A 26,944-nucleotide genomic window follows, 5' to 3' on the forward strand; every position below is an offset into this window, starting at 1 on the left:
ATATTGCTTGGAATCAAAAATCCACTGGAATTGCTGCAACACTGCACTTCCTATATTCCACCAGAATGGGCACCACAGCAAACAAACTGGATTTTTCAGACAGATTTAGAAACAAACATACATTTTCAGTTCACAGACATTGCAGCTCTGAAAGCCTTCAAAACATACCTTGGTAGTTTGGGAAGCGCTGGCAAAAGGGAGCCTGTTCGTCTGTAGTTAAAAAAGCCTCCAATGGCTAATACTCCAATTATTATGATTAGTATGATTGTCAGCAACACTGCTACTGCTGCTATCAAAGACAGAAGAATAAGCAAACATTCAAGCAAGCATAGTTCAGTGCAAAAAAGAGCCAACAGAATTAGAAGCTTGAACCTGAACAGGTATCATGGTGAGGTATTACACATTCTTTAGCTCGAATATCAAGTGTAATATATACTTGAAGCTTACTTGTTCCAGGAGGGACTCCTTTTGACAATCCTATTTCACAGTAATTCCCAGTGTATCCATAAGAACATCTGTAAATGTAAGAAGGACAGCTGACTGAATAGCTTTTATTAAGTTTAGGATAGCAGTTTTATTATTGTATTCTACATGCCATAAATTGTAACTCCGTGCTCAGTAATTATATATCTCACTGACTGTAACTATTGTATGTCTGCTATATTCACAGAATTAGGAGTGGAAATAAAAAGTGCTGAGTCAGAAAACTAGTCACTTAAGTCAAAAGATTTGGTTTCAGTGGAGCACTGGTGGCACCTGCTGGCTGTTCCAACCTACACATTTACTAAGAAGGACTTCTCGAGACATTGTTACAATTTTTGGGTATGGTATTTCATTAGAATCTTCAGAAGTTTGCCTTTCTAGGTTTTTGGGTTTGACGTTTTTTTTTCTCTCAAACTTATGCATTTACAGTACTAATTTATTGGTATTTTTATGTATATGTGTTTTTCTGTTGTTATAAATGGGCTACTGCAGATGTATGACATGTTCTGAAGTGTTTCCAACATATTTCAAAGAATTTAACTGTTCTGTGACACTAAATCAGCACAATCTGATGCAGGACTACCCTAACAACATACTGACTTACTTGCATTTTGGAAGACTGCTTTCATCTATGTAGCATGTTCCTCCATTCATGCACCTGCAAGCTGGTGGCATTGTGGGAGGAGATTCAATAGCTGCAAAATTCAAAAGCCACACATGCATTAGCAAGATATCCTCAACAAAATAAATACTCCCAATAGATCATTTTATTTCTCTCTACAGAACTTTCATAATCAAACTCACCAGCTGCTTTTCAGAACTTTTGTTTTTAATAGCATGTGTTTGTTGCTCTTATGTCTATTTTTACTGCCAAAACAGCCTACTTTAATTGTTCTCAGAGAATAATGACTTATTCAGGAGAAAGTAGGCAGAGTTGACTCATGAGTTGTATGTCTGCTCCCTTTCTTTTGCTCATGCAATACAGCCCATCACCACCCTCTGAACCTCCCCATTCAGAAAGCAGCAATACTTTCTCCCTTTTGTCCAGCCAGCTGGAAGTTGCACAGAGAAGGCCAAACTGGAACGCATTTACTTATGAGGAAAAGTAATGGGTGGAAATGCACATACAGGAGGAGCATTATTTAATGCTGAGTCAAGTGAACAAAAAAATCGTTATTAGCCTTCAGTAAGAGCTCAGGATATGCTGTCAAAAAGTGCAGTTAAAGGAAAAGCTGTGGATCTTAGCCACCATTATAGGCTATAAATCAAGGATGGACTTTGACAATCCATCTTACACTAGTAAGTTAGATCATACTACTTTTGTCACAAAATTTTTATCAGCCTGAGTAGAGGAAGTCTATTGCTACAATGTTCCTTATAGGTAAAACTCTCTTCAAGTAAATGGAGTACAAAAACGGGAAATGCAGAGATTTTACAGGCTATTTCTCAGTAGTTGCAATATGGGGAAAGGGCCAAATAAACCAGATGTATATATAAAAGCTATGCTTGGTCAGTACACAAGTACAGTCCTAGATATTTTATCTAAATTAGTTTCAGCAAAGATCAAATTCAGTGTCCTCAGAGCAATAAACAGCAATTAGCAAATGCAATCAACAGTGTTACTGATCCCTAATTTAAACATATATTGCATACTTCCATTCACCATTACAAATAACTAGCTCCTCTTTCTGCAGCTCATGCAAAAGCATTAACAATTACTAAGAATATGTAATTTAGAGGTAAGGTAGTGTAAAAAACTATGACATTTTCTTTTTCTGTGCAAAAAGAACATAATTCAGAGACTATTAACCATAGGAAAGATGCCAGACATAATGTTATAAATGATAATATATATTAAAGATACGTTGCAAGGACAAGTACAAGGACATCTGGATGCCACCCACATCACTGTAAGCTAAGAATGCAGACTCCCAGCTAGAGCGAAATAGAAATCCTGCAGTGTTATGCGTTTTCTTCTCAGTAAAGGCTGAGCAACTCTATTTGATTGGTGCTCCTAGAAGCACTGTGAGGGCTTTGCTGCAATGCAACAACCAAGCACAAAATTCTAGTTCTTAAAAAGCTTTCCAGAGTATGATAATTATCTAGAAGTTATCTCTGTCCACACTGAGTTTTGTAAGCTTTAAGTTTCTATTATATTCCATTACACTGATTAAAGAATACCTTTTACCAAGTAGTAAACAGAATTTTTAGGAATAATTTGTAGGAAATTCTTAGTTCTGAAGACAATGCATTAAAGACACAAAAAAAGAAAGAACATAAAATTTCAAAACAAAAATCAGAAACTGCAACCAGTTTTGTAGCTGGGTCTGGTCTGGTTCCAGGGACATACCTATATCCATTTTGCATGCAAAGAGATCAAAGGAAATGCAGAAGGTGACCACAAATCAGTGATGACTGAGAATAAAAACCAGATGCCCTGACTTATCAGTATCTATTATATCAGTCAGCTTATTCCTCCATATTTCTAATTCATTAATGTATTTGCATTCCTAAAGAAAAGCTTCTGTTGCTTTCATATCCAGTTCAACAAATTGTTCTACCTGCATCACACTCTGTGCTGCTGCCTTCTATGAACCGCGTCCCTTGAGGACATGAGCAGGTGTACCCTCCTGGTCTCAGCAAGCAGAGGTGGCTGCAGACATCTTTACAAGGATTAGGCACTGAAAAAGTGAGAAAGGCATTTGAAGAAGCAATGCAGTATATTCCAGAGGTAAGGCAGGGCTATTCCATAGTCAGTAATGTATCTCGTCAACATCACACACCAAAAATCTAAACAAGTCTTAGATCCAATTTTTAAAAGAACTGACCACCAAATACCACATTTATACAAAACCTTCACTTTGCCTTTTCTTACAGTCTTAAGGGAGAGACAATGGCTGTTGGGAGCCAGTGTAGCACCAAGAAGAAAGTGAACATCTCCAAGTAACGTGGAGCTTTCTGATTCTGACAGCTAGAATACCTTTAATGAGGGGTATGCTGGATGCTCCTCTGAACATTCTCCCCTGTGATTACTAAGGACAGGTACAGCAGGATGCCCTGCCTAAGCAGGGGTAAAACAGCTCAAACTTTGCTTTGCAAAAGTTATCAGTGATGGATGGAGAAGAGGGGTGACACTGCTTTTGGTGTTGAAGAATGCTGAGACCAGCCTGACTCAAAAAATCCCAAAATTAAACATTCTGAGGATATGGAAAACAATGTTTCCTGACAGAAATCTGTACTGATGTGGCTGTGACAAAGTTACTGATAAAGAAATCAAAAAATGACAGTACTAATAATATATCTAAAGGCTGCTGAGCTGGCATAGCTAGCTTAGAAATATATGACTGACAGTCAGTCACTGTATACTATAAAAGCACAGTTCCACTTATTAACAGCAGGGTCTTCTAATGTACCCCTTCTAGGATATGTGTGGAGATTCCCCCTTTGAGTGGAGAGGTGCCTCCAGATTACTCCTCAAGGCCAAGTGAAACACTTTTGTCCTTGGTCATTGGTATGGATGAGCAACATCAATCTCTACTTTATAATTATTAATCTAGCTTTGCAATTATTAATTTAATAAACAGTGCTATAACTTCCTATACTGTGTAGTAAATAATTCTGATTAAAATATTTTATTATTGTCATTATTATAATCAATTCAAGTAAATATTCTATTCATATTTGGTTTGACTTCCTAGGCCCTATGGGATGAAGTCATGTAAAGGCTCAATCATACCTATATAACCCTTTGAACATAAACCACTGATAAGTCTGTGACTAGGATTGGAGCAGCCCCACCTAGACTCCTGTCTGAGAATGAGTTTTAGAAAGAAAGGAGATGCTTTCTGACCTTGTAATTCTACAGCAAAGTGCCCTCATAAACTTCCCATTCTGCCCGCAACATGCCATAGCCGAAATATCACCCCTCCCTTGGAGGCAGTATTAAACTGTCAGCATTTTGCCAGGATAAACACATATCGTGTCTGCCATCTCTATGACAGCTCCAAGATGGAGGGGAAAAAGAGAATAATCAGGGTCATTAGAATTAATGAAACTTGAAAGAGCAGTGTGTGGTGTTCCACTGTTGATTTCATTTTGATGTGCAGAAAATACTTGCCAGCCTCTATTTTTACATTTTCAGAAACGAATATTACCACATACTGGTAGACACATTACCAGCAGATTAATGAGGTCTTTGAATACAGTGATACCAACTTTGATTTCGCAGAAAGGAAAGGTTCATCAGGATCCTGAACACCTACCGGACTGATTGTATCTGTGCTGGTGATAGATGCGCACTTGAGTAAGCCATGGATTTACAGTCAGCACTTTCACTTTTTCTCCACTTCCAAATTTATCTTTCTTCCAGACTTCTCCTCGTTCTTTAGCTATCCAATATATATGGCCTTCAAAGACATCAAGGCTATATGGACTGCCTACTTCTCAAAGGAACCAAACAGACTGTCAGTAAGAAAATCTCCAGCAAGAGTGACAAAACTGCTGTTCTTCTTCAGCTTAAATATATTCTTTAGTTAGTTCATTTTAAGACATTTGCAGCTATACTTTTACATCCTCATGTGCCTGACCTCTTCATGTCGCTATGCCTGCAGACTGCTTGATAATATAGACTAAAAAAACAAGAAGCTCATTTTCCACATTGTTCCCTATTTGCGACACCTAAACTACACTCGGGGAGTCTAGTTACCAGACATCATGAGCTCCGAACCTGATGTGCCATTTATCTTTGTATAAAGAAGAAAATATTACTAATAATTACTCTTTGAAAAGCTCCCAAATCTAGTTAACACATAACTTGGTTACTGTTACAATAATTGCACAGTTAGTTCTTACCTCCATGTAACACGATGGTTCTGTCTGTTCCATCAGGTCTCATGGATTCAATGATATTTTCTTTAGAATCACTCCAATAGATCCTATCATTGTTCAAATAATCAATAGAAAGACCTGTTGGCCACCCAAGGTCTTCAGAGACCAGAGTTTGCCTTTGTTGTCCATCCATCCAGGCACATTCAATCTTTGGCTGCCTTCCCCAGTCAGTCCAATACATGAGCCTGAAAGGACGGAACCAGAATTTAATATGGTTAAGAATTTGGTCATCGTGATTATCCTTTGAAGCTTCAAGGAAAAGATCAGTTGTGGAACAAAATGCTGTTCAGCAACCTATGTATTGCAGATGTGATTGGGAAGGTCACAGAGAGTTCACTGCCCAGGTTGTTTCAAGTACAGAAGATAAATACCAAAAGAACGTCCCTCAGTCACAATAAATCTGCAGCATCCATGTGACTTCAGGGAGCCATGCTGCTTTACCCTAGCTGAGAGAAGCACACATCACAGTATCTTGTGATCCATCATGTAATACAAGTTGTAGCAAGCACAGCTGTTGAATAAACCAGGGCATTTACTTCTGCGAAGGAGCCTACCTCTGTATTGCTTGCAGTTCATAATAAGACATTCTCATCTATTTCCCTATTTCAGGAGTAACAGAGAAATTTGGTTGGTGCACAATAATGAAGAGATTTTTATTTGAACTGCCTGGCCTTGTCATCAAAATAAGCATCCATATGAAATGTAATCCTAAAATACTCTCCCATGTGCACAAACTTCACAATATTACTAAAGGAAAATTCCAGAGAACATTTCCTTAGTCTTTCCTGGAAAATTTACCATTGTGGGGTTTTATTTGAATAGCATTGAAAATAATTCCATTAAGTCCTGTAGCACTTACCCGCGTTTTGGATTGACAGCAATAGCTGCTGGTTGATCCAGTAGAGAAAAAATAAGCCATTTTCTGTACCGTCCATCTAATTTTGCCACCTCTATGCGATTAGTCCCTGCATCAGTCCAGTAAAGATGTCTGAATTACATAAGACACAAAACATTCCAAAAGTAAATCGTTTACACTTGGAAGAGGGATACAATAAAAAATTCAAGAAGCACTATATCAAACCCAAACAAAATTAATATAATGAAGTTGCAGTGATTATATCTGAACTTGTTCAGTTTGGAACATACAGGCTCTAAATATAGGTGAGTTTAGTAAAAGTGATCTACTGGCTCACTAGTTTTTCCTCTGACAAAGTTTCTGCAGCTGCCCCTGTCCCCTGTAAAATAATGTTCATTGAAGGGATACTGAAAACTTCCACTGCTATTTTTAAGCAGTAGAGGTGACCAATAAGCATCTTTAAAGGCTCCACTTTCCCAGAGATGATGAGGTTCATTACCAGTAAAAATTTATTTACCACAAGATTTATGCAGCAGCTCTGAAGGAGCTTATTGGTTCGCAGCTCCTCTCTATAGACTTTTGTCTTATGACAAAGATGCTCATGAATAAATGGTTACCACATGAGAAGGAAATGCTTTTAGTCCTAATAAACAGGATACTCTTCCTTGAATTTTGTTCATCTTTGTCATCATGGCTTGAATTTTTTTTTTAGCTTAGATAATAGATTCATTATTATGCCCACTCTAATGACACAGTGCCTTCTAATTGAATAAATTATCTGATAATTGGCTTGGGAATGTGAGAAAATACTGTAATTGCTACTTTGCAGATGAGTAGAACGACTAAGTGTCTCAAACCATGTGCAACTCTTTATATAATGTGCAGACAATTCAATGTGGTTTTTAAAATAAATTTCAACATGGTTCTGCAATCAGTGTAACACTATGTTTGAAGTACTGAAGATGCCATCCTCACCAGGATGTTTGTGATATACATTCTTTATCCTTGTTCTCATGGTCATTTAGACTCGTGAATAGAAATTCAGACACTCCCTTTTGCCCTCAGAGACATTTGGTTTTCTAGATGGCCTCCACCTCACAAAGTGAACAGCAAAACAATCTGAAGGCTACACTAGACTTTGATATATCTTTCTCATATTTTAAAACTGCTGGAAGATACAATTTTTCACTTGTTTATCACTATTTTTACCAGGAACATCCAAAATCTGGCATCAGCATTCAGAAGATCAACTCAATCTCTATAACCTCTGTCCATTCAGCTACCAACAGAATCAGACTACACAGACTACCTTTCACAGTGTCTATCTACAAACTCGGGATCCTCTCAACATCACACCAAATGAACTTCAGCTATGCCTGTCCACCACCTCCTGTAACAGTTAAATTGCAAATAAATTATTCCATCAACATGAAACTCCAAAAAGTCATGCCCAACTTTCTCCCAGCTCTTCTCCAAGGTAGTAAACATAAAGAGTGATCCCATGATTCAATGATTAAGTTAAAAAAGACCATGTTTTAGCCTGAAAAAATTCCACAGTCACTAAAACAGAGAAAAAAACTTTGAAACACAATTGCAAAAATGTAACAATTTTCTGAGAAAACACATATATTGATCAAACTTCAGAGCTGCTCTGTTTTGGGATTGCTCATATAGAATAAGGTTGGTAAGAAAAGAGCAACAATAAAAGACATATTACACATTGTGGATTGTGGAGGTTTCCTTCCAAGAACAGAGAAAGGTTTTTCCCTGGAGCTTACCTAAGTCATTGAAGAAGAATCCATCTGACATGAAGGCTGATATATTATCATTTTACTGATGCACAACTGATCTGCCAGTTGTAGAGTAATGCAAGTTACCTCAGAAAACACGTGATGCAGTCAGCTACATGCATTTGACGTATTAACCTGCTCTCTGGGCACAGACAGCTTACTACATTGTTCTGAACTACTTTCAGACTACACACCTTCAGAGACAGTTCATAAGGAAGCTAAAAATGGATTTTGTAGTGCGTGATCAAATCCTTGACACATTCAATGTACAGCATTTCTCTAGCTTTTCAGTGCACTTACCTTCCAACCCAGTCAACAGCCAACCCATCAGGATTAACTATGTATTTGAGATTCAAGTCAACTTCCTTTGTAGGATTGTTCCTACTGCTGTCAAACGTGGGCAGATAAGCACGTTTGATGGCTCCAAACTCAGAACCCTGTCCCAGAATGCTGAAGTACACAATACCTTCAAAAAGATTACAAGTGTCTAGTTAATTCCCTATTTGTTGAAAATTCTAATCTTTCTGAGGCTCTTATGTGAAGTTACCAGACCCATTTACTTATGAATGACACAGTCAATTGTTCAATTTAATTACATTGTGTTAATGTGTAAATTTTTAAGCCATCCATCGTATGTAAGATGCACATCTAAAGTCATCTTGATCTAGATTATCAAGAAATACTATGCATTGCATTTTTCAAACATAGAGGATATTAGCTCTGAAGCCTTTACACATGATTTTGAGAGTAATCTAGAGTAATCTAGAGTCTCATACGCCTAAGGAGCAAGTACAGCTTGGGAAAGTTGATCTACTAGCCATTCCTCCTTAGTGTAAGGATTAGTTCTTGCAAGACTCAAGCCAAATTTGGGGACTAGGCAAAAGAAGGGGTTAATTTATAATAATCCTCTGCGGCAGCATAATCCTAAAGAGCCACAATTCCATAGCTAAACTCACACTGGAAGAAAAGGAAAATCACAGCAAAACATAGCTAAACTAAACTTAAGCATTAAAAAAAAAGCACACTGATGAGTAAAGAGGAAGGGCACATTCAACCAAGACCTGCCCTGTTAATCTAACTTGATTGTGATTTCCAGTTTATGCCACCTATGCCACAGAAATGCATCTTTTTTAACCAGCCATTGCATGGTTTAGCGTTAGCATACTCACTCAGTCCTATCCCTTCAGGGTCCCAATCATAATCCAGAGCTTGGATGCGCTCCTGATTATCAATATAGTCAGAGTACTGTTCTGATGAGATATTGTACCTTCGAATCCGCACATTATCCGGCAGCAATAACAAGGGAGGGTTACCTGGGAAATGATCATGAATTTATTTACATGCATTTCTCGTTTTAGAAGAAGCAGAAGAAAGTAATTTCTAGTCAAACCTAAACCGGCATTTTCACAAGTTCTAGGTGGACAAGAAGTAGGGGGAACACAGGATCACTCCTAAAGCTTCAGAGCTATTCGAACTTTCTGGCTTTGCAAAATTAATTAAAAACTAGTGAAATGCTTACCACTGAGGATAGTATTCTTTTCACCACAGATCTTGTGCAGAGGTAATCATTCAGGGGCAATTCCTTAAAAATTCTTAAACATTACATTGTTGGCATATCACCACTTTATATCTCAAAACCAGAATGCCACTACACACTACATGGTTCCACTTTCCCTCCCGAAGCACAGGAAACAATTTTGAAAGTACAAATAAATTGTCAGTACTTTAAGCCACGATCTGTCTGAGTTGTTCTACTGGAAGTCTTTAAATTCTGATGTTTCCATATTCAGACCAATGTTCTCCTGCCCACAGTTTAATTTGGGGTTAGCCTAATAACATCCCACCTGGCCCTCATTTATGAGAGCTTGTACTACAAAGCGTGGCAGAGTTATGGGCATACATAGAAGTAGAACTTTAGGCACAACAAATTTCATTACGTTATCAGCTACAATCATATTATCTTCCATCACTTAGTCTTGAAAACCTTGCATGTCTAGATGCTTCCTGAATAAAGCCTATGAAGAAGGGTTTCAAAGAACCAGATTTCTGACACAGGCACATAAAGAGGCAGCCAGGCAGAAACTCAGGTGTGAATGTCCTTTTGCATTTCCAGCCTCATGCTCAGCAGTAAGTATTTGCTGAACTAGGCCCCTGGACTGGAAACCTGGAGATCTTGTTATTTCATAGCATTTTTTATATTACAAGGAATTTTTAGGTTTCAAAACCTCCAGTAGTATGTAGGTTTGGCAAGAGGCATTCTGCTCTCAAGATTTTACTATTTGACTAGGCACACTGTATTTCTATAATTTATCTCTAACAGCTGTTGAAGTGTAAATACTTTTCTAAATACAGTATTGTTTCTGTTTTACATAACACTGTTGCACTGTCACTTTTATTTCTATTTTCTTCACCTCTTTATTTTTATTATTACTATGCTATTATTTACTGCATCAACCCTACCTAGTGACGGACTGCCACACACTGAGGTATGACAAAATGACAATGATTGATGATAAACATTGGCCAAAGTCCTTTTGTTTGTGTGCATCAGCCTGAGAACAATCAATGGCAATCTGTCATCAAACTGCCTTTGATTTTTACCAGCTTAATGCAACTTTTTTCTGATGCATTGTTTTGTTGAGAAAACTTCAGGAATAGGCAACATTAACTTCCTTCTGATGACAAGCACAGGATAACAGGTTTTGGTTTGCAGAAAATATCAGGAAAAAGGAAGGCAGGCAGCCAAATCAAGGTATTATTTGTAATGTTTACAAGTGGAAGGAGAGATGAGCACTTTAATTCCTGATTGTGGAATAGGGGGAATACAGAGATAATACTATCTTACAGAATAAAGTTTAGTTTTCATTATCCCCTTCCTATAAAAGAGAGGATTATATTCATTAAGTAGCAATACTCCACTTGCTCTTTACAGGTAGCAATCAATTTTGCTCTCAGTTAACATACCATTAGCTGCACACTGCTTCCCTTGTTGATCACCTACAGACCTGAAGCCATCTGCACAGAAACATTCATAGCTTCCTTTGGAGTTCTTGCAGTCCTGGGTGCATGTTCCAAATATCTCACACTCGTTGATATCTAGAGATAAGTAGAGAAAAGATTCCTTGATTTCTTTCTTGTCTGGAGAAGAGGAGGCTCAAGGGGACTTCATCGCTCTAGAGCCATCTGAGAGGAGCTTGTAGTGAGATGGGGGTTGGTCTCCTCTACTTGTCTGCAGTGAGAGGACCGGAGTAACTGGCCTTCAGCTGAGACAGGGGAGATTCAAATTAGATACTAGAAAAATTTTTGCAGGGTTAGGGTGGTCAGGCATTACAATAGGTTGCCCAGGAAGGCTGTGGAGTCACCACCCCTGGGGAGTTGTCTAAGAGGCAGCTGAATCAAACCCCATCAAATTTCTGTCCCTCAGATTGCAAAGATAATATAAAACCTATATACTGTAAAGCAAAAGCATGTATCTACAGCCACCAAAAGCTCAAAACTAGTCTGAACTGCAGAGGCAGTTCTTTGTTGAATGAAGCCTGCATGTTGGGAAACATGATTCAGCAGTGAAATTTTTCAGGAAGCATCTGCTAAATGTATAAAAATCCTGTCAGAATATGAGAATGGCTAGTCAAATTGAATCATGAAGTGACAGGTCACTGAACACTTAACAGTGAGAAGACACTTATAAGATTGAAAATACCATCACAGGAGTTTCGGTTAGTTTCACTGGCCTTGTACCCTGGCCTACAGGAACAGATAAAGCCGCCTTCGTTCAGATTGGTACAGTTATGTTCACAGATATTTTCTGCACAAGTTCGATCTGTTCCAGGATCTGAAAAAAATTAAAAAAAGCAAGAGTATTATACAATTATAACGACAAAATTAAGTAATTGAAAATAGTTTTCTAATAGACAAAGTTAATTTTCTTCCCTTTTTCTAACTGAATTAGAAGAGGATGGTAACAACTAGTCAAGAGAGCTGTCAGCTAAGAAGTAGGGTCAGGATAAGAGTCATAACCATTAAAGCTCACCTTCCATAACAGAAATGACATTCTACATAACCACCGATCTGCAGCAACTGCAGCATTTCTTTTTCATGCCACACTTAATCTAAAGCCTACTGAAGTCAGAGCAGGTCATTGCACAGAATGCACTGCCCTTTCAAATATGCCTACAATGGAAAAGCCAAGTCAGGGACAAAAGACAGCCTGTAACAGATAATGAAAATTAGGCTCTTCCCAAAGTACTTATAGAATTCTATTGACTCTGACATACTCTGTATATGCAGAAAATACTTGAGTACAAATTCAAATCTCTTATATAAGCAGAAAATACAAATAATATGTTTACTGACAGATCATGAGGAAAAGATAGAGGTGCACGGCAAAGGCATCACATTGAGCTGATTCTCTCCTTTTACATACACATTCCACTGCATACTAAATCAAGTTTAAACAGCTCAATTTCACATACATGTGTAGAAGCAGAAATGCATTGTATACATATACACACAAATATTCTGTTTTCTCTGTAACAGGTATTTGATGTTGGGAAGGCTCTGAATGTTACCATCTGATCTGATTACATCTCTCCCTGAACAGTAGAATGCTGACAGCCTGGAGTCTGTTTCACACTGCTTCATAGCCTTTATACTTTTGTATTTTCCTCAAGTTGTTGCATTAGGTTATATTACATAAAGACCACTGGGATGGTAAGTGAAACCGAGAAACCAGCTGCTTCAAAATGGGCTGTACTAAAGGCTTCCAAGTTACTTGTGCTCTGCAAACCTGCTGGATTGCAAGTCACCAGAGCACCATTTGGCACACCTCCATTTGAAGGCATCACAGCCTGACAAATTGAAACGGCAAGTACACGCTTATATTATCTCTATGCAGCTGTCTACACATTGATGTAAAAAGTCAGGAATTTTTGTTTCCAGATTCCATTGAATACTCTCTCTTGCCTCAAAGTTCAAGTTAACACTTTTGCATCTAAATGAATGCTAGTAAATTTATAAGACATAGTTAATAAAAGCTGTGCAGGGGATTTGAGAAGGCAGTCAGGCCGCGGACTGGCTGTTCTTACAGAATCCTCTGGTCGTGTCTTTACAAAGGAAAATAAAAGCATCTCAATATACTTCTGGTTTTAACATGGCTAGAGCAATGTATACCAGTTCAGAGTCTGCCCATGAACAATTCCATGGGTTGGCCTATTGCAAGTATGATTGAAACAGCTGGATGTTTTTGCTTCTGTAATGTATTCCATCTTAAAACCTGATCAAAACCAAGATAAAACTTTTTTTTGTGATGCAAAAATACTCTAAGCCTAAAAAAGACGGTTCAGAGAACTGATTTTTATAGAATCATACAATCATTTGGGCTGGAAAAGACCTTTAAGACCATCAGGTTGTACCATAAACCTAACACTGCCATGCCCCACTAAATCATGTCACTAAATACCACATCTACATGTCTTTGCAAAGACATGTACAAAAGAATTAAAACAGAATGAGTGAAAATAATGAAAGAATGAAAACAGAAAATATTATAATGTCTAATCAGGTAATCCTAGCACCGGCTAATTAAAAACCAATAGTTATGTTGTTCAAGAATAAACATGGTATTGCTATCAGTTTCAGTAATTTTTATTTCAATATCATTGCAATTTTGTATTCTAATGATATTATTACTTACTGCAGCCCATTTCATCAAAGTGGTCTCCACAGTCATCATAATTGTCACAGACATAATGTAGAGGAATGCAATTTCCATTACTGCACTTGAATTCTTCAGTTGTACAAGGTCTTGGTGTTGGTTCTTTACCTACAGCCAACAAAAGAAACATTCCTCTGTCACAATTTCAGCTACAAAGTACCAACAGCCAATATTCCACATTGCTAATGGGAAGTTGATACAATCTGGTTAAACAATGGCTAGAGTGACTTTGGAAGTCTATAGTAAAAGCTAAAACCATAACCAGGACGTAACCTCCTGACGTCTTTCAGTTTAGGGGGGATGTGACAAGAAGACTCACTATTTTACTGAAAAGACAGAAGGAAAATTCTTCCTGTTAATAGTTGACTGAACTTTCTTTTTAATAGTGCAAACCTACTATTATCCTTTAATTATATACTTCATACATCTACTGCAGACTTCAAGAGATTATTGACTATTAACTTTGAGAATATTTTACAATGAAGCCAGCAAGTAATATACTTAGGAAACAAAAAATATGGTTAAACTTGATTATGTAAAAATCAGTCACTGAGAACTACATAAGATATCTGAGGGCAAAAACCTATTGAATACTAACAGAGCTTCTGCGGGGTGTGGACCTAAATATCAACACTGTTAATACAGGGCCCAACAGAGCAGAACAATTGCAGCAGTCTTCTCTGCACTTCAGCCATAATGGAACTGACCAAGCCACTCCCACACACTGGATTTTACACCCTTTGAGATGATGTAGCATGGTATGGAATACAATATTATTGGCTAGAAGAAGTCAGCTGTTAGCTAGCTCAGCCCAGCTCAAATCAGCTGACAATCCCAGGCCTAGCTGAACTTTAAAACCTAAATTTAGGCCCATCTGGCCAAACCTATAACATACGTTCATAACAGTGCCACAAACTCAGAAGTATCCATTTCTTTATCTTAAAAGTCCCAGCTATCCATCATCCTAATTTTATGATACAGCCTAACTCTTTCTTCTTCTTCCTTTTAAGTGGAGTTCCTAAGATGATAAAATTTAGCTGCTGCTCATAATAAAATACAATATTGTTTCGAATCATGATCTTTACTTTTCAGACAAATGTTGATTTTTGCTCCTAGTACAGAGAGCTATAAATACATAGGACCAGTAACCATAGCTCAAATTATTTCATACTGAGCTCTTGTTTTCAAAAGTTGTTTAATTTTGATATTTCTTTGGTATAAAATATTAGTCACATCACAATTACTGAATTTTGTGTAAACATACAGTGTTCCTCCTTCTCGTCACTTCCATCTCCACAGTCATCCTCCTGGTTGCACAGCTCATGACTGTATATGCAGCGATTGTTTTCACATCGGAAGCGGAATGGAGATTCACAAGCAATGTCCACTGAAACCACAGAGGCCAAGTCAGTCACACTTTGATACTTGATGCCATTGAGTCACAAATTATTCCAGTCACTTTCATGGGGTAATATTTATGTATTTTGTTTATTTCAAAAGGTGAAAAGACCCAAAAGAATATTTTCTGCACATTTTGGTGACTGTAATGTTAGGACATTACACATTTTATTATCAGAAGACAGCACACCATCTTTGACCAAAGGCATATTAACTGACTACACATAACACTGAAGTTTCTAGATTTCTTTATGAAGTATACTGACTGAAAATCCAACATGCTATTAGTGGCTACATAGTGCAGAACAGACAAAAACCATTCAAGCAGCACCTCCAACACCTAATTGTTAGAGCTAAAGTCAGGACACCTCAACCATATATACAAAGACATGGTGACAATACTGCTAGCTTTAAAAGTTCAGCACCTTTGAGAATATACACCACCTGAACTAATCTTTAATTTCAAACTTATATTCTTATTTTAGATAACCAACTTCAAAATGTGAAATAGTATCCTTATCTCTTTGCTGTGCTTCTCCCTACCTTTATAACCATATATACAAACACTTGTAAAGCAGCAGTGAGAAACATATTGCTGGAGGAGGAAGTGAACTTGCATATGACGCAAAATTCTCAGCACTCATCCTGAATAATTAAAATTTTCTAATTGTTCTGTCTATTGTATGTAGATTTATTAAGAATTTTGCTCATTTTAATATAATTTCTCCCTTACAGCAAAGGTGAAGTTCTTCATCAGAGCCATCTCCACAGTCATTATCTCCATCACATTTCCAGTATGGCTGGATACAGACATGGTTTTTGCATTCAAACAGCATGGGCGGACAGTATGTACCATTAGGATACCGTGTTGCTGAAGAAAAGAAAATTCTTATGACATTTTCATTTACAATAAAAATTTTGTGTTTTTCTGAAAAATACTCAGCCTATGTTATTTTTAAAAACCCTTCTCTCCATAATAGGAGATACTGTATGAGGCACCACAAAGACATACAGCAACAGCAGACTGAAGCAACTGAGGACTTCTTGGTAGCTGTAATGTAATTAATTTAGGTTTGAATAAACAGTGAAACAATATAAGTTACATAACCTTTTGAAAATAAATTTTAATTTAACAAATGCTACTTCAACTTGTTACTGACAAATCTAGTTCAGAAATAACATCACTGCACAAAATGTGAATGAATTACTGAAGTACCACCTAAGATACCTAATTCCAAAAAGACTCATGCTAGACTCTAACGGGGCTCAGAGTCCTGCTTTGTTGGGGCCAATCATGGCATCAATAGTAAAAACCCCACCTAGATTCTGTAAAAGCCATGAAAGGAAACTGAACTAAAGCAAACTAAAAAGAAAAATATGATTCTACTGACCTATAGAGATAAACCATACCCTGACTTTTTCAAGGGCTTCTAATACACTTTCTCCTCCCTATAAGAACAGCCAAATGTTGCCTAATTCAGGTTCTGAAAGACAACTATTGTGATGTACATTCTAGGATGTGTTTACCATCAGAAAAACAAAGATAGTAGTGTGCAGATGCATCTTCTTACTTACAGCAAAGGTGTTACAATTGAAAGATGCACAGAACTGCCCTGATAGCTACATAAAGAGAAAGGAATTCTCTCAAATACTGAAGCCTAGAATCATGAGAGTATAGAAGTCAGAATCAATACATCAGTATCACCTAAAAAGCTGACGTCAGTCAATGCAGATGGAACACAAAGGTGATATTTTCTTCTGATTGTGAACAGTATTTTCTAGGTGAACAGCTGGAGCTGGGGCTCCATGCAAGCTACGGATATTTTTTCACAGTAGATTAATATATAGCAGGAAAACAGAAATGGAAAAGTATTTTATTTCCTTGGCTTCACCAATACTTTAGGAAACCTTACAGAAATATGAGTATTATAAAGAACAATCTCATTACAGAACCTTGTTAGAATTTGGTACAACTGAAATAGTTTGGGTTTTGCACAGTCCATAAAATAATCAAAAATTTTAATTCAAACACATGTGTATCTTCTGCTGGACCTTGTAAATACATTCATTTCCTACCATTACAAATGTGTTTACAACCAGTGTAAGAGATGGCAAACCACTATTATATTAAAAAACTGATTCAAAATATTATACTTATCCTGAATTTTTACTGACATTGCTGAGTGTTGCAGAATTCTATACATCTAAGGAGTCACCTCACTAAAAGATAGAGAAAAGTGCAAATCTTTCTGTGTGTGAGCGCAGTGAGCATGAATAGCAAAGCTTGAAACTCACGACAAGTTGCTTCATCGGAGAAATCCAAACAGTCTGCATTTCCATCACACCTGAAGCGCTCTGCAACACAGTGTCCACTATCACACTGGAAATAACCTGGGTGGCAGGTCCTCAGCTCTGAAAAGATTCAGAAGTAACTGTTAAAATGGTTTCTTATTCAAATCCAGATAAACTTATCACTTTTTGAAAACATTCTAAAAAATGGTCCAAAATCCCAGACCATTAAAACTGTAATATCCTCTACTTTTGGTGGAATGACTAAAGTGATCTGGTGAGCAATACTTTATCAAAGATGCTTCCCATAAAAGATTATTTTGCAGAATAATTTATCTCATTAGAAACAAGGGTGTGAATATGTGACAGAATACACACCACAGTCGCGTTCATCTGAATTGTCCTCGCAGTCATCATCGTGGTCGCAGATCCAGCGGGAGGGGATGCAGCGCAGATTGTCACAGCGGTACTCACTTTCTGTGCATTCACGGGGGCCTTCATTTAAAATGAGTGTATAAATATGAAAAGTTCCCCAGAGGGACAGTTAAACATCTACACCTGTCTCACTAAACCAGACAAAAGTGATGTGGGCAGATAATGCAGTAAAATCCTTAAAACTAAATGATGTTAAAACAGCATTCTCCCACAATACTCTTTAAATATGTTACATGTTCTATGTTCCTCTTGACTTAAAAAAAGGAAATTCATTGTGGACTTTGGTTCATCACAGAATTACATAGGAAATTTTAATCCAAATTAAAAAAAAATCCATTGTCACTGTTTAAGAAACTATATAATACTACACTTGCACACAGGATAGAATGCAAATGTCAATTCTTAGTGGAAAACAAGAATTTTTGTTATTATGATGACTGGATTTATCAGTGTTCTTATGTAACCAGAATGCATCCTTGTGATATCAGTGTGGTATTACAGCAAATAAAAGACATGGCTACAGTATAAAACAATAGAATCGTTGCAGCTGAGAGCTGTCTGCTTTATTCTCAACAGAAATAGAAGGACGGTTAAGTCAAAAGCAGGGCTATATCATCACAGATGAAAAAGAACTCACTGCAGTTGTGCTCATCAGAGTTATCTCCACAGTCATTTTCTCCATCACACTTCCAGCGCAGTGGGATACATCGATGATTGTCACAACGGAAATCTCCAACAGGATTGCAAGTCATCTCCTCTGCAGTGCAGACAGTTTGCCAACAAAACAGCACACATTAGCATAGTCTTTGGATAAGATGGAATGCACAGAAAATAACTGAAGTAGACAGAGACCTCTGCACGACAACTGGGCCAAGTAATAGAGAAGTGATTAAGAAACGGCTGAAACAACTGTATCACACTGAGATAGAAGCACAAAGAGATTAACTCAGTACTCTCAAACGAGGGCATCTTGACATCACGGTGTGTTACATTTTCAAGCCTTTTCTGATTCTGATAGTGATCCAACATCCTCTGAGCTTTGTGTGTAAGTGTATGAGTGGTTTCAACACACAGTGATGCCCTTGGATTTGTTTCCAATACTGATGTTTTGACCAGCATAGGAGGTAGCTTAAATAAATTTAGAAAATACTGACAGTTTTAATATTTTTAATAGTTCAGCTCAAGCACAAATATTTCCCATTTCATTTGATGACTTACCAGGCAAAATAATTAAATCCTGATTTGCAGAGCTGATAAACATGTGAGCTGCACAATGCATTTGCTGCACACAGAATTTCTCCTGGAGACAAATAACTAGCAGGGTAATTAATTGATACCAAAAAAAAGATACCCAGATACATTACTATTGAAGACTTTCAGAAAATCAAGGCGTTTGCAAATTGGAGAAATATTTTAGGCAAAAAGCTATGTAGAAATGACATTCTCCAAACTTACCACAGCCTTGTTCATCACTGTTGTCTCTGCAGTCATCATTCCCATTGCACACTGCCCACAATGGTATGCAACGGTAGTTGCTTCTACAGCTGAACTGCGTGTGATTGTCACATCGATAGGCAGGTCCCACTGAAAGAGGCATTTGTCAAAGTTAGTTATTTAGCCATTAAACTGTCCTTGCTATTCTGCCCTTTAAAACCTGTTTTGACTCATAGTCAATTATTTCAACTAAAAAGAGCTATCTGCTAACTTCAGCCTTGTAAAAGAGAAAGTGTTAAATGTATCTGATTTTACTACCTTTTCCAATCTATGCTGCTTGGATTTTGTATATGCCACAAATCCATCAAAGGTTCAAAGTAGATTCATAGTGTTTTCCCCTGACTGTTTAGAGTTGGTAACAGTGGCAATAGCCCCAAACCTGGAAGCTAGAGGAGGCAGCTTGTCCTCAGATGACAAAACGACAAAATTTGGTCTCAAGTTCTGCAAGATGGCCAGTGCTCCAGAGAGACATGCTACAGCACATAGGACAATTCTAGCTTCAAGCGAGCCAGAGTGAGATGCTGCCAGTTCCCAGCAATTTGGCCAGCATAAATAAGCTTTCTCCCCTTCAAGAATAAGTAACTAGGAAAGTATGACATGGTCTCTATGTTTTCTAACACTCTTTACTACCTGTATGCAATTAGCTTCCAGAGAAATCCTTTCCAATAAACTTTCAGTTTCAGGAAAACTAAGTAATGTGGTTTGCTCTGCTTTTGGTGAGCTCAGAGTTCACAGATTATTCTGAGTTGGAAGGGACCCACAGGGATCATCAAGTCCAACTCTTAAATGAATGTCCCATACAGCTGTGTGCTTACTGCATTCATGGAATGGCTCATCAGAGTGATCACCACAATCATCATCCACATCACATTTCCAGGACAGTGGGATGCAGCGGCCATTGTCACATTTAAATTGGCCCGGGGGACAGGTTCTACTGGCACAGTGAGTACTATCTTCATCCGAGTTGTCACCACAGTCATCCTCTCTATCACACTGCCAGGCTTCTGGGATACATCGTTTATTGGCACACTGCCACTGATGAGTTTCACACTGGTGATTAGCTGGAACAATACATATCAGTTGTTAGCATAGCAGAACTTACAGGAATGGTCTGCTGCTGCTACATCAATTGAGTCATTATCATGTTTACACCAAAAGTTAAAAGGCAAGCCAGTAAAAATTTAAAACATCCCATTTACTTGCCCAGTTAAGACAGACATTTCTAATGTCACATGTCACATTTTCCCCAGGCACCTTCAGACAAGACAAGCTCACCAAGGCACTACATTTTTCTAGGAGAAAAACAGATACTACTTTCTCCTAAAGCAGAGGGGAGTAAACCCTGCATCCAACATGGTTGAGGCAGGGGCTTTCAGTCACTTCACAGAGACCTACATGGCATTGTGGCTCTGACCACATTATTAACTTAGATGTCCATTGCCTGATAAGCCTGTTCCACTGGGAATGAACAGGTCAGAAAACATAGCAGCAGAACACACTAGTATCAGCTCCACAACCTACAAATGTACAGTCTCTATTCCCAAAATGCAAAGCACTGGAGGTTGACGCCAGCAGTGCTGACAAAGTGGGGGAGCTCTGAAGGGATATGAAAACAGGAGTCAACACTGATCTGTACTACAAGTCTTTGTATGTCTCACTGTACTCCACTCTACTACTTTTTTAACATATACTGCCAAACTGTTCAAGAGAAAACAGTGTATTATAACTTCTACACAAGTTCCATACCAAAGGATTTTCTACTGGTATACATAAGATAATGAGCAGAAGGAATTACATAGACCTACACTGGTTTTTATTGTACACAGTATGTTAAAATCTCTGCAGTACAGAACTGTCACATTTCTACTTTTCTAGTTCCCCTGTGGCCCACTCGAGAGCTTAGCTACTTGCAACTCAGGTAAAACTGACATTTCATTTAATTTGTTCATTTTTAGAAACACTTTGCTAATGGAAGGCAATGACTAAACTATTAATTATCTGTAAATGACAAACTATTAATTATACAACCACACTGCTTCCCCCCCTCCTTTATATTACTAAACTTGCAACTGCCAGAACTACATTATTTACAAAAAGAGAAATAAGGATGTGCTTTTTAAAATTAGACATAAGTATGTGGAATAACACAGGTTTATAAGGCAATAACATTATTTCATTAGTATAATTATGCTATATTTCTATAATACTGCCATCACATACAGTTTTCCCAAACAAATCTTCCCACATGCACCGGATTCTGTGCAATGCAGAGGACGCAATAATTTTGTCCCATCATGCTAAGTGCTAGAATACAAGGGAAAATTAGCAGACCTGTTAGACTGACCAGGGCATTATGAAGCTTTAAATTCTTCACACTCACTATGGCTTTATTCAGAAAAAAAACCAAAGTGAGTCCTCTTTCTTTTTGTACCTCAGACTGTAATTTACATCAGTGAAAATCTGTCTCAAAGGTATAGAAAATGTTTATTTTTCATTTAGTACATTTCTGCTCTTCTTTATCCTGCCTGCAATGAGGTTAACTGCTCTAGCAGGTGCAAAACTAAAAAAGACAGCATCAGCCCATCTCACATTTTCATCTTTAAACAAGGGATAATGACTCAAATTTAAACCCATAACAATGCAGTTTATATATTTTATGCTGGCAAAACACTTAGAAGTATTAGCTGGAACATACCACAAAGTACAGGATCTTCATCTGATCTGTCATGGCAATCTGACTGGGTATTGCACAAGAAATGTGGACTTGTGCAGTTCCCATCATTACACTGAAACTGCCCAACGGGACAGTACCGGTGTGGACAGGTTGGGGGCTCATCGGAGCCATCGCGACAGTCCCTCTGTCCATCACATTTCCACCAGATAGGAATGCATCTACAAAGAGAAAATGGTGTTTTCATTGTTGAGGATATGGTTTTACAGATATACTATCTTTTTACAGCACAAGAGACAGTCCTGTATTATTCCTGGAAACATCCAAAACATGTTGAATTTAATTTCTTCTGTTTCGTATGTCAAATGTTAACAAAATATGCCAGAATACTATCACTAGAAACCAGATGATAAACAGAGCATATTGGTGGGCCTCTAGAAGGAAGTTCATTGAAAATTAATAAGGATTTGATTTTTATGTTATTTGTGCTAATCCTCTCTCACACTTTTTAGATCAATCTTCAATCAGATTTTTAATAAGGTAGCATTTCCATAATTCACCTGAACTTTAGCACAAGAATTTTACTAGGGATTATCATTGTAACATTGCTTCAGAAGGCCACCCAAATAAGCATACCTTCCTGACAGGGTCAAGAATGATACATCAGCACGAGAGCTCTCATATCACTCTCCCTTCACTGCTGTCTCAGAAAAGTGTTGGAAATGTGCCCTCACATCAGCTAAAAAAAGCTTTCCTGAGCCATGAGCAGACAGCATGTATTTGGAAGAAGCAGATACATCATAAAAGATTAAAAAAAAAGGTAAGAGAGTCTTCCACGTTTTTGATTTCAACAGGAAATTGTTTCTGGAGGTACATGTTTCTAACAACCCACAACTTTGCTACGTTAGTTATGCCATATAACATTTGTAACATAAAAGTACTACTTTTCAAAAGTAAAAAAGTACTACTTAAGCAACCACTCTAGAAGTGCTTTTTGAAAATGTAAGCCACTCTTGTCCTGGTATTGTCTACACAAGCATACCAAAAACTCATAGCAGAAGGAATTACTAATTTCATGTCCTTTTGAAGAGACTAAACTGTAAAATACAGCCTTAAAAAGACATTGAAAAAAGCGACAGTGAGCAGTGGACTTACCTCTCAGTGTCTGCACAGAGAAACTGGGTGCTGGAGCACATTGGGAGGCAGTGGGCTGTATTGCCGAACTGTATTACCATGAAGTTATCGGGACACTCACAGGAATAACCCTGACCACCAGCTTTTATTAGACAAAGATGGGAACAGCCACCATTATTGGTGCCACAAGGATTATTAACTGGTAAAACAGAAGAATAAGTATTACCATACTTTGTAAATTCCAGAACACAAAGGTCTCAATCTATAGCAGATTCTAATACTGTTCTGAAACTTTAAATGCAAGAGGTTGAAAAAACAAAACCTAGATAAGTAGGCACTTCATGAGAGAAATATAGGTGATTTCATATGCAGGAAATGTATGCTATTAAGCCATGAGGTTTTAGAAACTAATTTAAAATTATACATTTCCAGTCATTGCCTTTCAAAGAAAGGACAAATTATAAATGTAAAGTAGATGCCTACATTTTACTCTGTGCATTTTATTCCTCTCAGCAAAGGCAAAAAGCTGGGTGCACTCAGGACCCTTTACAACTAGTCTCTGAGTAACAATGGACCCTCTAAATGCAAATCTGTTTTCTCACCAAATGGCTGTCTGTACGGATGGTAAACATGGATGTCAAATGGCCTGTGTGTGGTGTTCACAAGAACAGTCCTGTCTGATCCGTCATATTTATTTCCCTTTTCAACTGTCCTTGTGTTCCAGTCAGTCCAATATATTGTGTCTTCAAAAATCGTTATTGCAAATGGATGAGGTAAAGTCCCATCATATACTGTGTGACGATGATGTCCATCCAGGTCAGAGTACCTCCACAAAGAAAAATATGTCCAAAACATTCAAATAAATAAATGCTAAAACATCTTCCCATCTTTATTATGTACTTCTTATATGTCATTATTGGTGATCAGAATCAAGCAATGTAGAATTGCAGCTTCTTTATGCCCAAATGACAGAGCACCATCCGCAGCAAATTCATTTTAATATATGGAGGAAAGTAAAACAGGCTATTTTAGGCAAACAAATGGAATAGACAAAGATTTGCTGCAACGTACAGTCTTCTCACAGAAGTGCACCAGCTATTCCAATGAAATTTTGCACATTTACTGCCTTACACCACGTTATTTTTGTCACACAAGAGACTCGCTTGCCTGAATGAGTCAGACTGCTAACAATGGGACACTTACGACAATAACATGCTTCCCATATTCCTAAATTTTAATTGTCTTTCTGATTTAGAGCCTCCTCTGACAAGCTATCTTTGAAAAGATTTTACATTTTTACTATTGTCTTGCTATATGGGGAAATTAGGAAATACAAGAGAGAAAATTAGAGAAGCATACATATAATTAATATATATTTAAAGACATTTTAACACTTAATTATAGAAAAGGTGCCAGAAGAATTAATGTAGTTAAGCATAAAAGTAAATATAAATCTAAATGTACATGTAAATATGAATACAAATATAAACACTAACATAAATGCAAAGTGCTTTCTAAGTATTTCAATGTCATAACATTGAAATAGTCAGAATATCAGTACTCATTTTTACTGATATTTAAGTGGAAATTCGCTAACACTAGAAGCAAATAATAGATTTTTCTTGATTAACAAAAAAATTCTATGTGCTAATAGGAAATTCCATGTGGTACCTACGGACATTCAGACATCTTCTAACAGTTTGTATACTATTTAATTAGCACATAACTAGTGTAGTTACAGCTCAACTCTTACCTACAGACAGAAACAAGAGAATCAAAAAATAGGGATTTAATACTCAATGTTGGTTTGGTTCAGGTTGTATACCTAGATACAGAGTGTGAATCTTCTCACAATACTTTTTGGACCCCTTCTGGTGGAACCTAGGATGTGAATGCACCAACTAGGCTACTGTATCATCTAATGATCCATATCACCTACTGCTACAGACTTTTTGATACATATGATGCTTACAGCATCTATAAATGCTCCCACCACAGTCTGACATTAGCAATTACTCAGTTGTTTTAACCTTTTCTGTATACATACTCAATGTAATTTAGATGTGCATCTGTCCAGTAGAGCTTGTCGTTGGTGTAATCTATGGTAAGTCCATTGGGCCACTCTAACTTGGTAGAGATAATCACAGTCTTCTCCTTGCCATCCATGCCTGCTCGACCAATATAGGCTCGATCTGCCCAGTCTGTCCAGTAAATCTGTCTGTTCAAACAAATACTTATAGTAAGGATTGTAGCAAAAATATGTTGAAGTAAATATTAGAAGCTATGCCTCAAATATATTATTTCCTGTCAAAGAATTTAAGCAGAAACTGAGGAAAAAGAAAGTTAATGTATTCATTACTTTAACTGCTACAGCAGACAATTGTGCAACTACAACTGCCTTCAAATAAAGCAACTGTCAGCACCAATATCTACCAAACCACACACACTTCTATGAACTATTTTAGCATTGCAATCACACCTTTCTAGTCCATATGGAACCAAATTCCACTTTTAATGACCTGTTCATACACTTACAAACAGGCAAGCTCTTAAGCTGCAAATAAGTCATGCCACACAAATCTAAATGCAAGCAGCAAAAATTTACTTCAGATTTTCAGAACAGTGAAAGATTATTTGCAAAAGAAAGAAAAAGCACTGTTGAAATGTCATACCCATATTTTGGATGAACAACAATTCCTCTGGGGTACTGAAAGCAGAAAGTGTTGTTGGCATCCACACATCGATCCACCAGTTTTTTCCTGAATCTTCCATCAAGTTCAGAGACATAGAGGCAATCCTTGTAGGCATCCACCCAGTACAATTTTCTGAAATTAAATTTTAGAGTAAATTCATTTACTATTATTTAATTATATATTTATTTTGCTTCATAGCATCTTTAAATTTCACAATTTTCTTTTCTCCTTGAAGCAATATATGTAAAGGAACACATACTCTACTAACACCTCTTCTACACAATGCTCCAGGCTGCCCTTTTCACTCATGCTGTTCCTGTAACCATGATCATTAGTGCTCAATTCAAATTCACAGTTGCCCAGTTGAATAACAATATGCCATTTGCCTATAAATTCCTAAACCCCTCTTCCCTTCCTGTCCTACAAACAATGGCCAGGAGCAGGAAAACAGACATACAGTACAATGGATTGTGACCAGGGCTGTAAAATATTGGAGAGAATCATCATCTGTTCCATGATGCCATGTCTGCTCTTATCAAAGAAGTAGAAAATTCGTAAGTAGTTTGACACCCTAATTTAAACTTAACGTAGAATTTTCTAACGCTTCTGTTACTTTGCCTAGGAATTATACACAGCTGTAAGAAAAGAAATCATACAAGCAGAAGTGATGATTTTAAAAAACCTGCATCAAAACAAAGCTTTTAATTCAATTAGAATTACAACAGGGTACTTTGAAACTCTCTACAGAGCTGGTGAGCTCCAGTATCCACAGGATCATTCCAGAAATAGCCTGACAGACATAATCTCTGCCTACACCATCCTAAGCAGTACAAGTCCCCACCAGGGAGAAGAAAGTAGTCTTCCCCAACCTGCATCTCATGGCATCCTCCAATCCTCTCCCTGAACTGAAAACAAGCAGAAAAATTCAACTATTGTGCTGTCCTTCAGCCTTTCTGAAACACTTAAAAACTGACTCCACTAAAACATAATGGCTGAAATAATTCAACAGTTGTATTAAAAATGAAGCGGTAGGACCACTTGAGCTAAAATTAGCCTTTTCCTCCCTCACTTATCCATGAATCATAAAGCACTTGGGACTGT

General features: G+C 37.4%; 1 protein-coding gene across 3 annotated transcripts in view; it reads right to left on the minus strand.

Annotated features, from left to right (window-relative positions):
* The window catches only part of LRP2 (LDL receptor related protein 2), a 118,834-nt gene that overhangs the window by 8,542 nt on the left and 83,348 nt on the right, over nucleotides 1-26,944 (minus strand). For 2 of the 3 annotated variants that reach the window (XM_071562867.1, XM_071562865.1), the window contains exons 51-74: nucleotides 25,823-25,975; nucleotides 25,198-25,368; nucleotides 23,753-23,976; nucleotides 23,172-23,349; nucleotides 22,041-22,237; nucleotides 20,161-20,406; nucleotides 19,307-19,435; nucleotides 18,489-18,608; nucleotides 17,795-17,911; nucleotides 17,423-17,539; nucleotides 15,861-15,998; nucleotides 14,994-15,116; nucleotides 13,709-13,837; nucleotides 11,717-11,848; nucleotides 10,981-11,112; nucleotides 9,186-9,329; nucleotides 8,317-8,482; nucleotides 6,230-6,358; nucleotides 5,335-5,555; nucleotides 4,746-4,922; nucleotides 3,045-3,164; nucleotides 1,088-1,178; nucleotides 448-515; nucleotides 169-289 (exon numbers count right to left, since the gene is read on the minus strand). In XM_071562867.1, the coding sequence (XP_071418968.1) occupies nucleotides 169-289; nucleotides 448-515; nucleotides 1,088-1,178; nucleotides 3,045-3,164; nucleotides 4,746-4,922; nucleotides 5,335-5,555; nucleotides 6,230-6,358; nucleotides 8,317-8,482; nucleotides 9,186-9,329; nucleotides 10,981-11,112; nucleotides 11,717-11,848; nucleotides 13,709-13,837; nucleotides 14,994-15,116; nucleotides 15,861-15,998; nucleotides 17,423-17,539; nucleotides 17,795-17,911; nucleotides 18,489-18,608; nucleotides 19,307-19,435; nucleotides 20,161-20,406; nucleotides 22,041-22,237; nucleotides 23,172-23,349; nucleotides 23,753-23,976; nucleotides 25,198-25,368; nucleotides 25,823-25,975 (3,543 nt within the window). The remainder of the gene's footprint in view (nucleotides 1-168; nucleotides 290-447; nucleotides 516-1,087; nucleotides 1,179-3,044; nucleotides 3,165-4,745; nucleotides 4,923-5,334; nucleotides 5,556-6,229; nucleotides 6,359-8,316; nucleotides 8,483-9,185; nucleotides 9,330-10,980; nucleotides 11,113-11,716; nucleotides 11,849-13,708; nucleotides 13,838-14,993; nucleotides 15,117-15,860; nucleotides 15,999-17,422; nucleotides 17,540-17,794; nucleotides 17,912-18,488; nucleotides 18,609-19,306; nucleotides 19,436-20,160; nucleotides 20,407-22,040; nucleotides 22,238-23,171; nucleotides 23,350-23,752; nucleotides 23,977-25,197; nucleotides 25,369-25,822; nucleotides 25,976-26,944) is intronic. The other variant, XM_071562866.1, reaches the window with a different exon arrangement.

Source organism: Pithys albifrons, chromosome 8 (assembly GCF_047495875.1).
Source record: "Pithys albifrons albifrons isolate INPA30051 chromosome 8, PitAlb_v1, whole genome shotgun sequence".
Classification (NCBI taxonomy): Eukaryota; Metazoa; Chordata; class Aves; order Passeriformes; family Thamnophilidae; genus Pithys; species Pithys albifrons.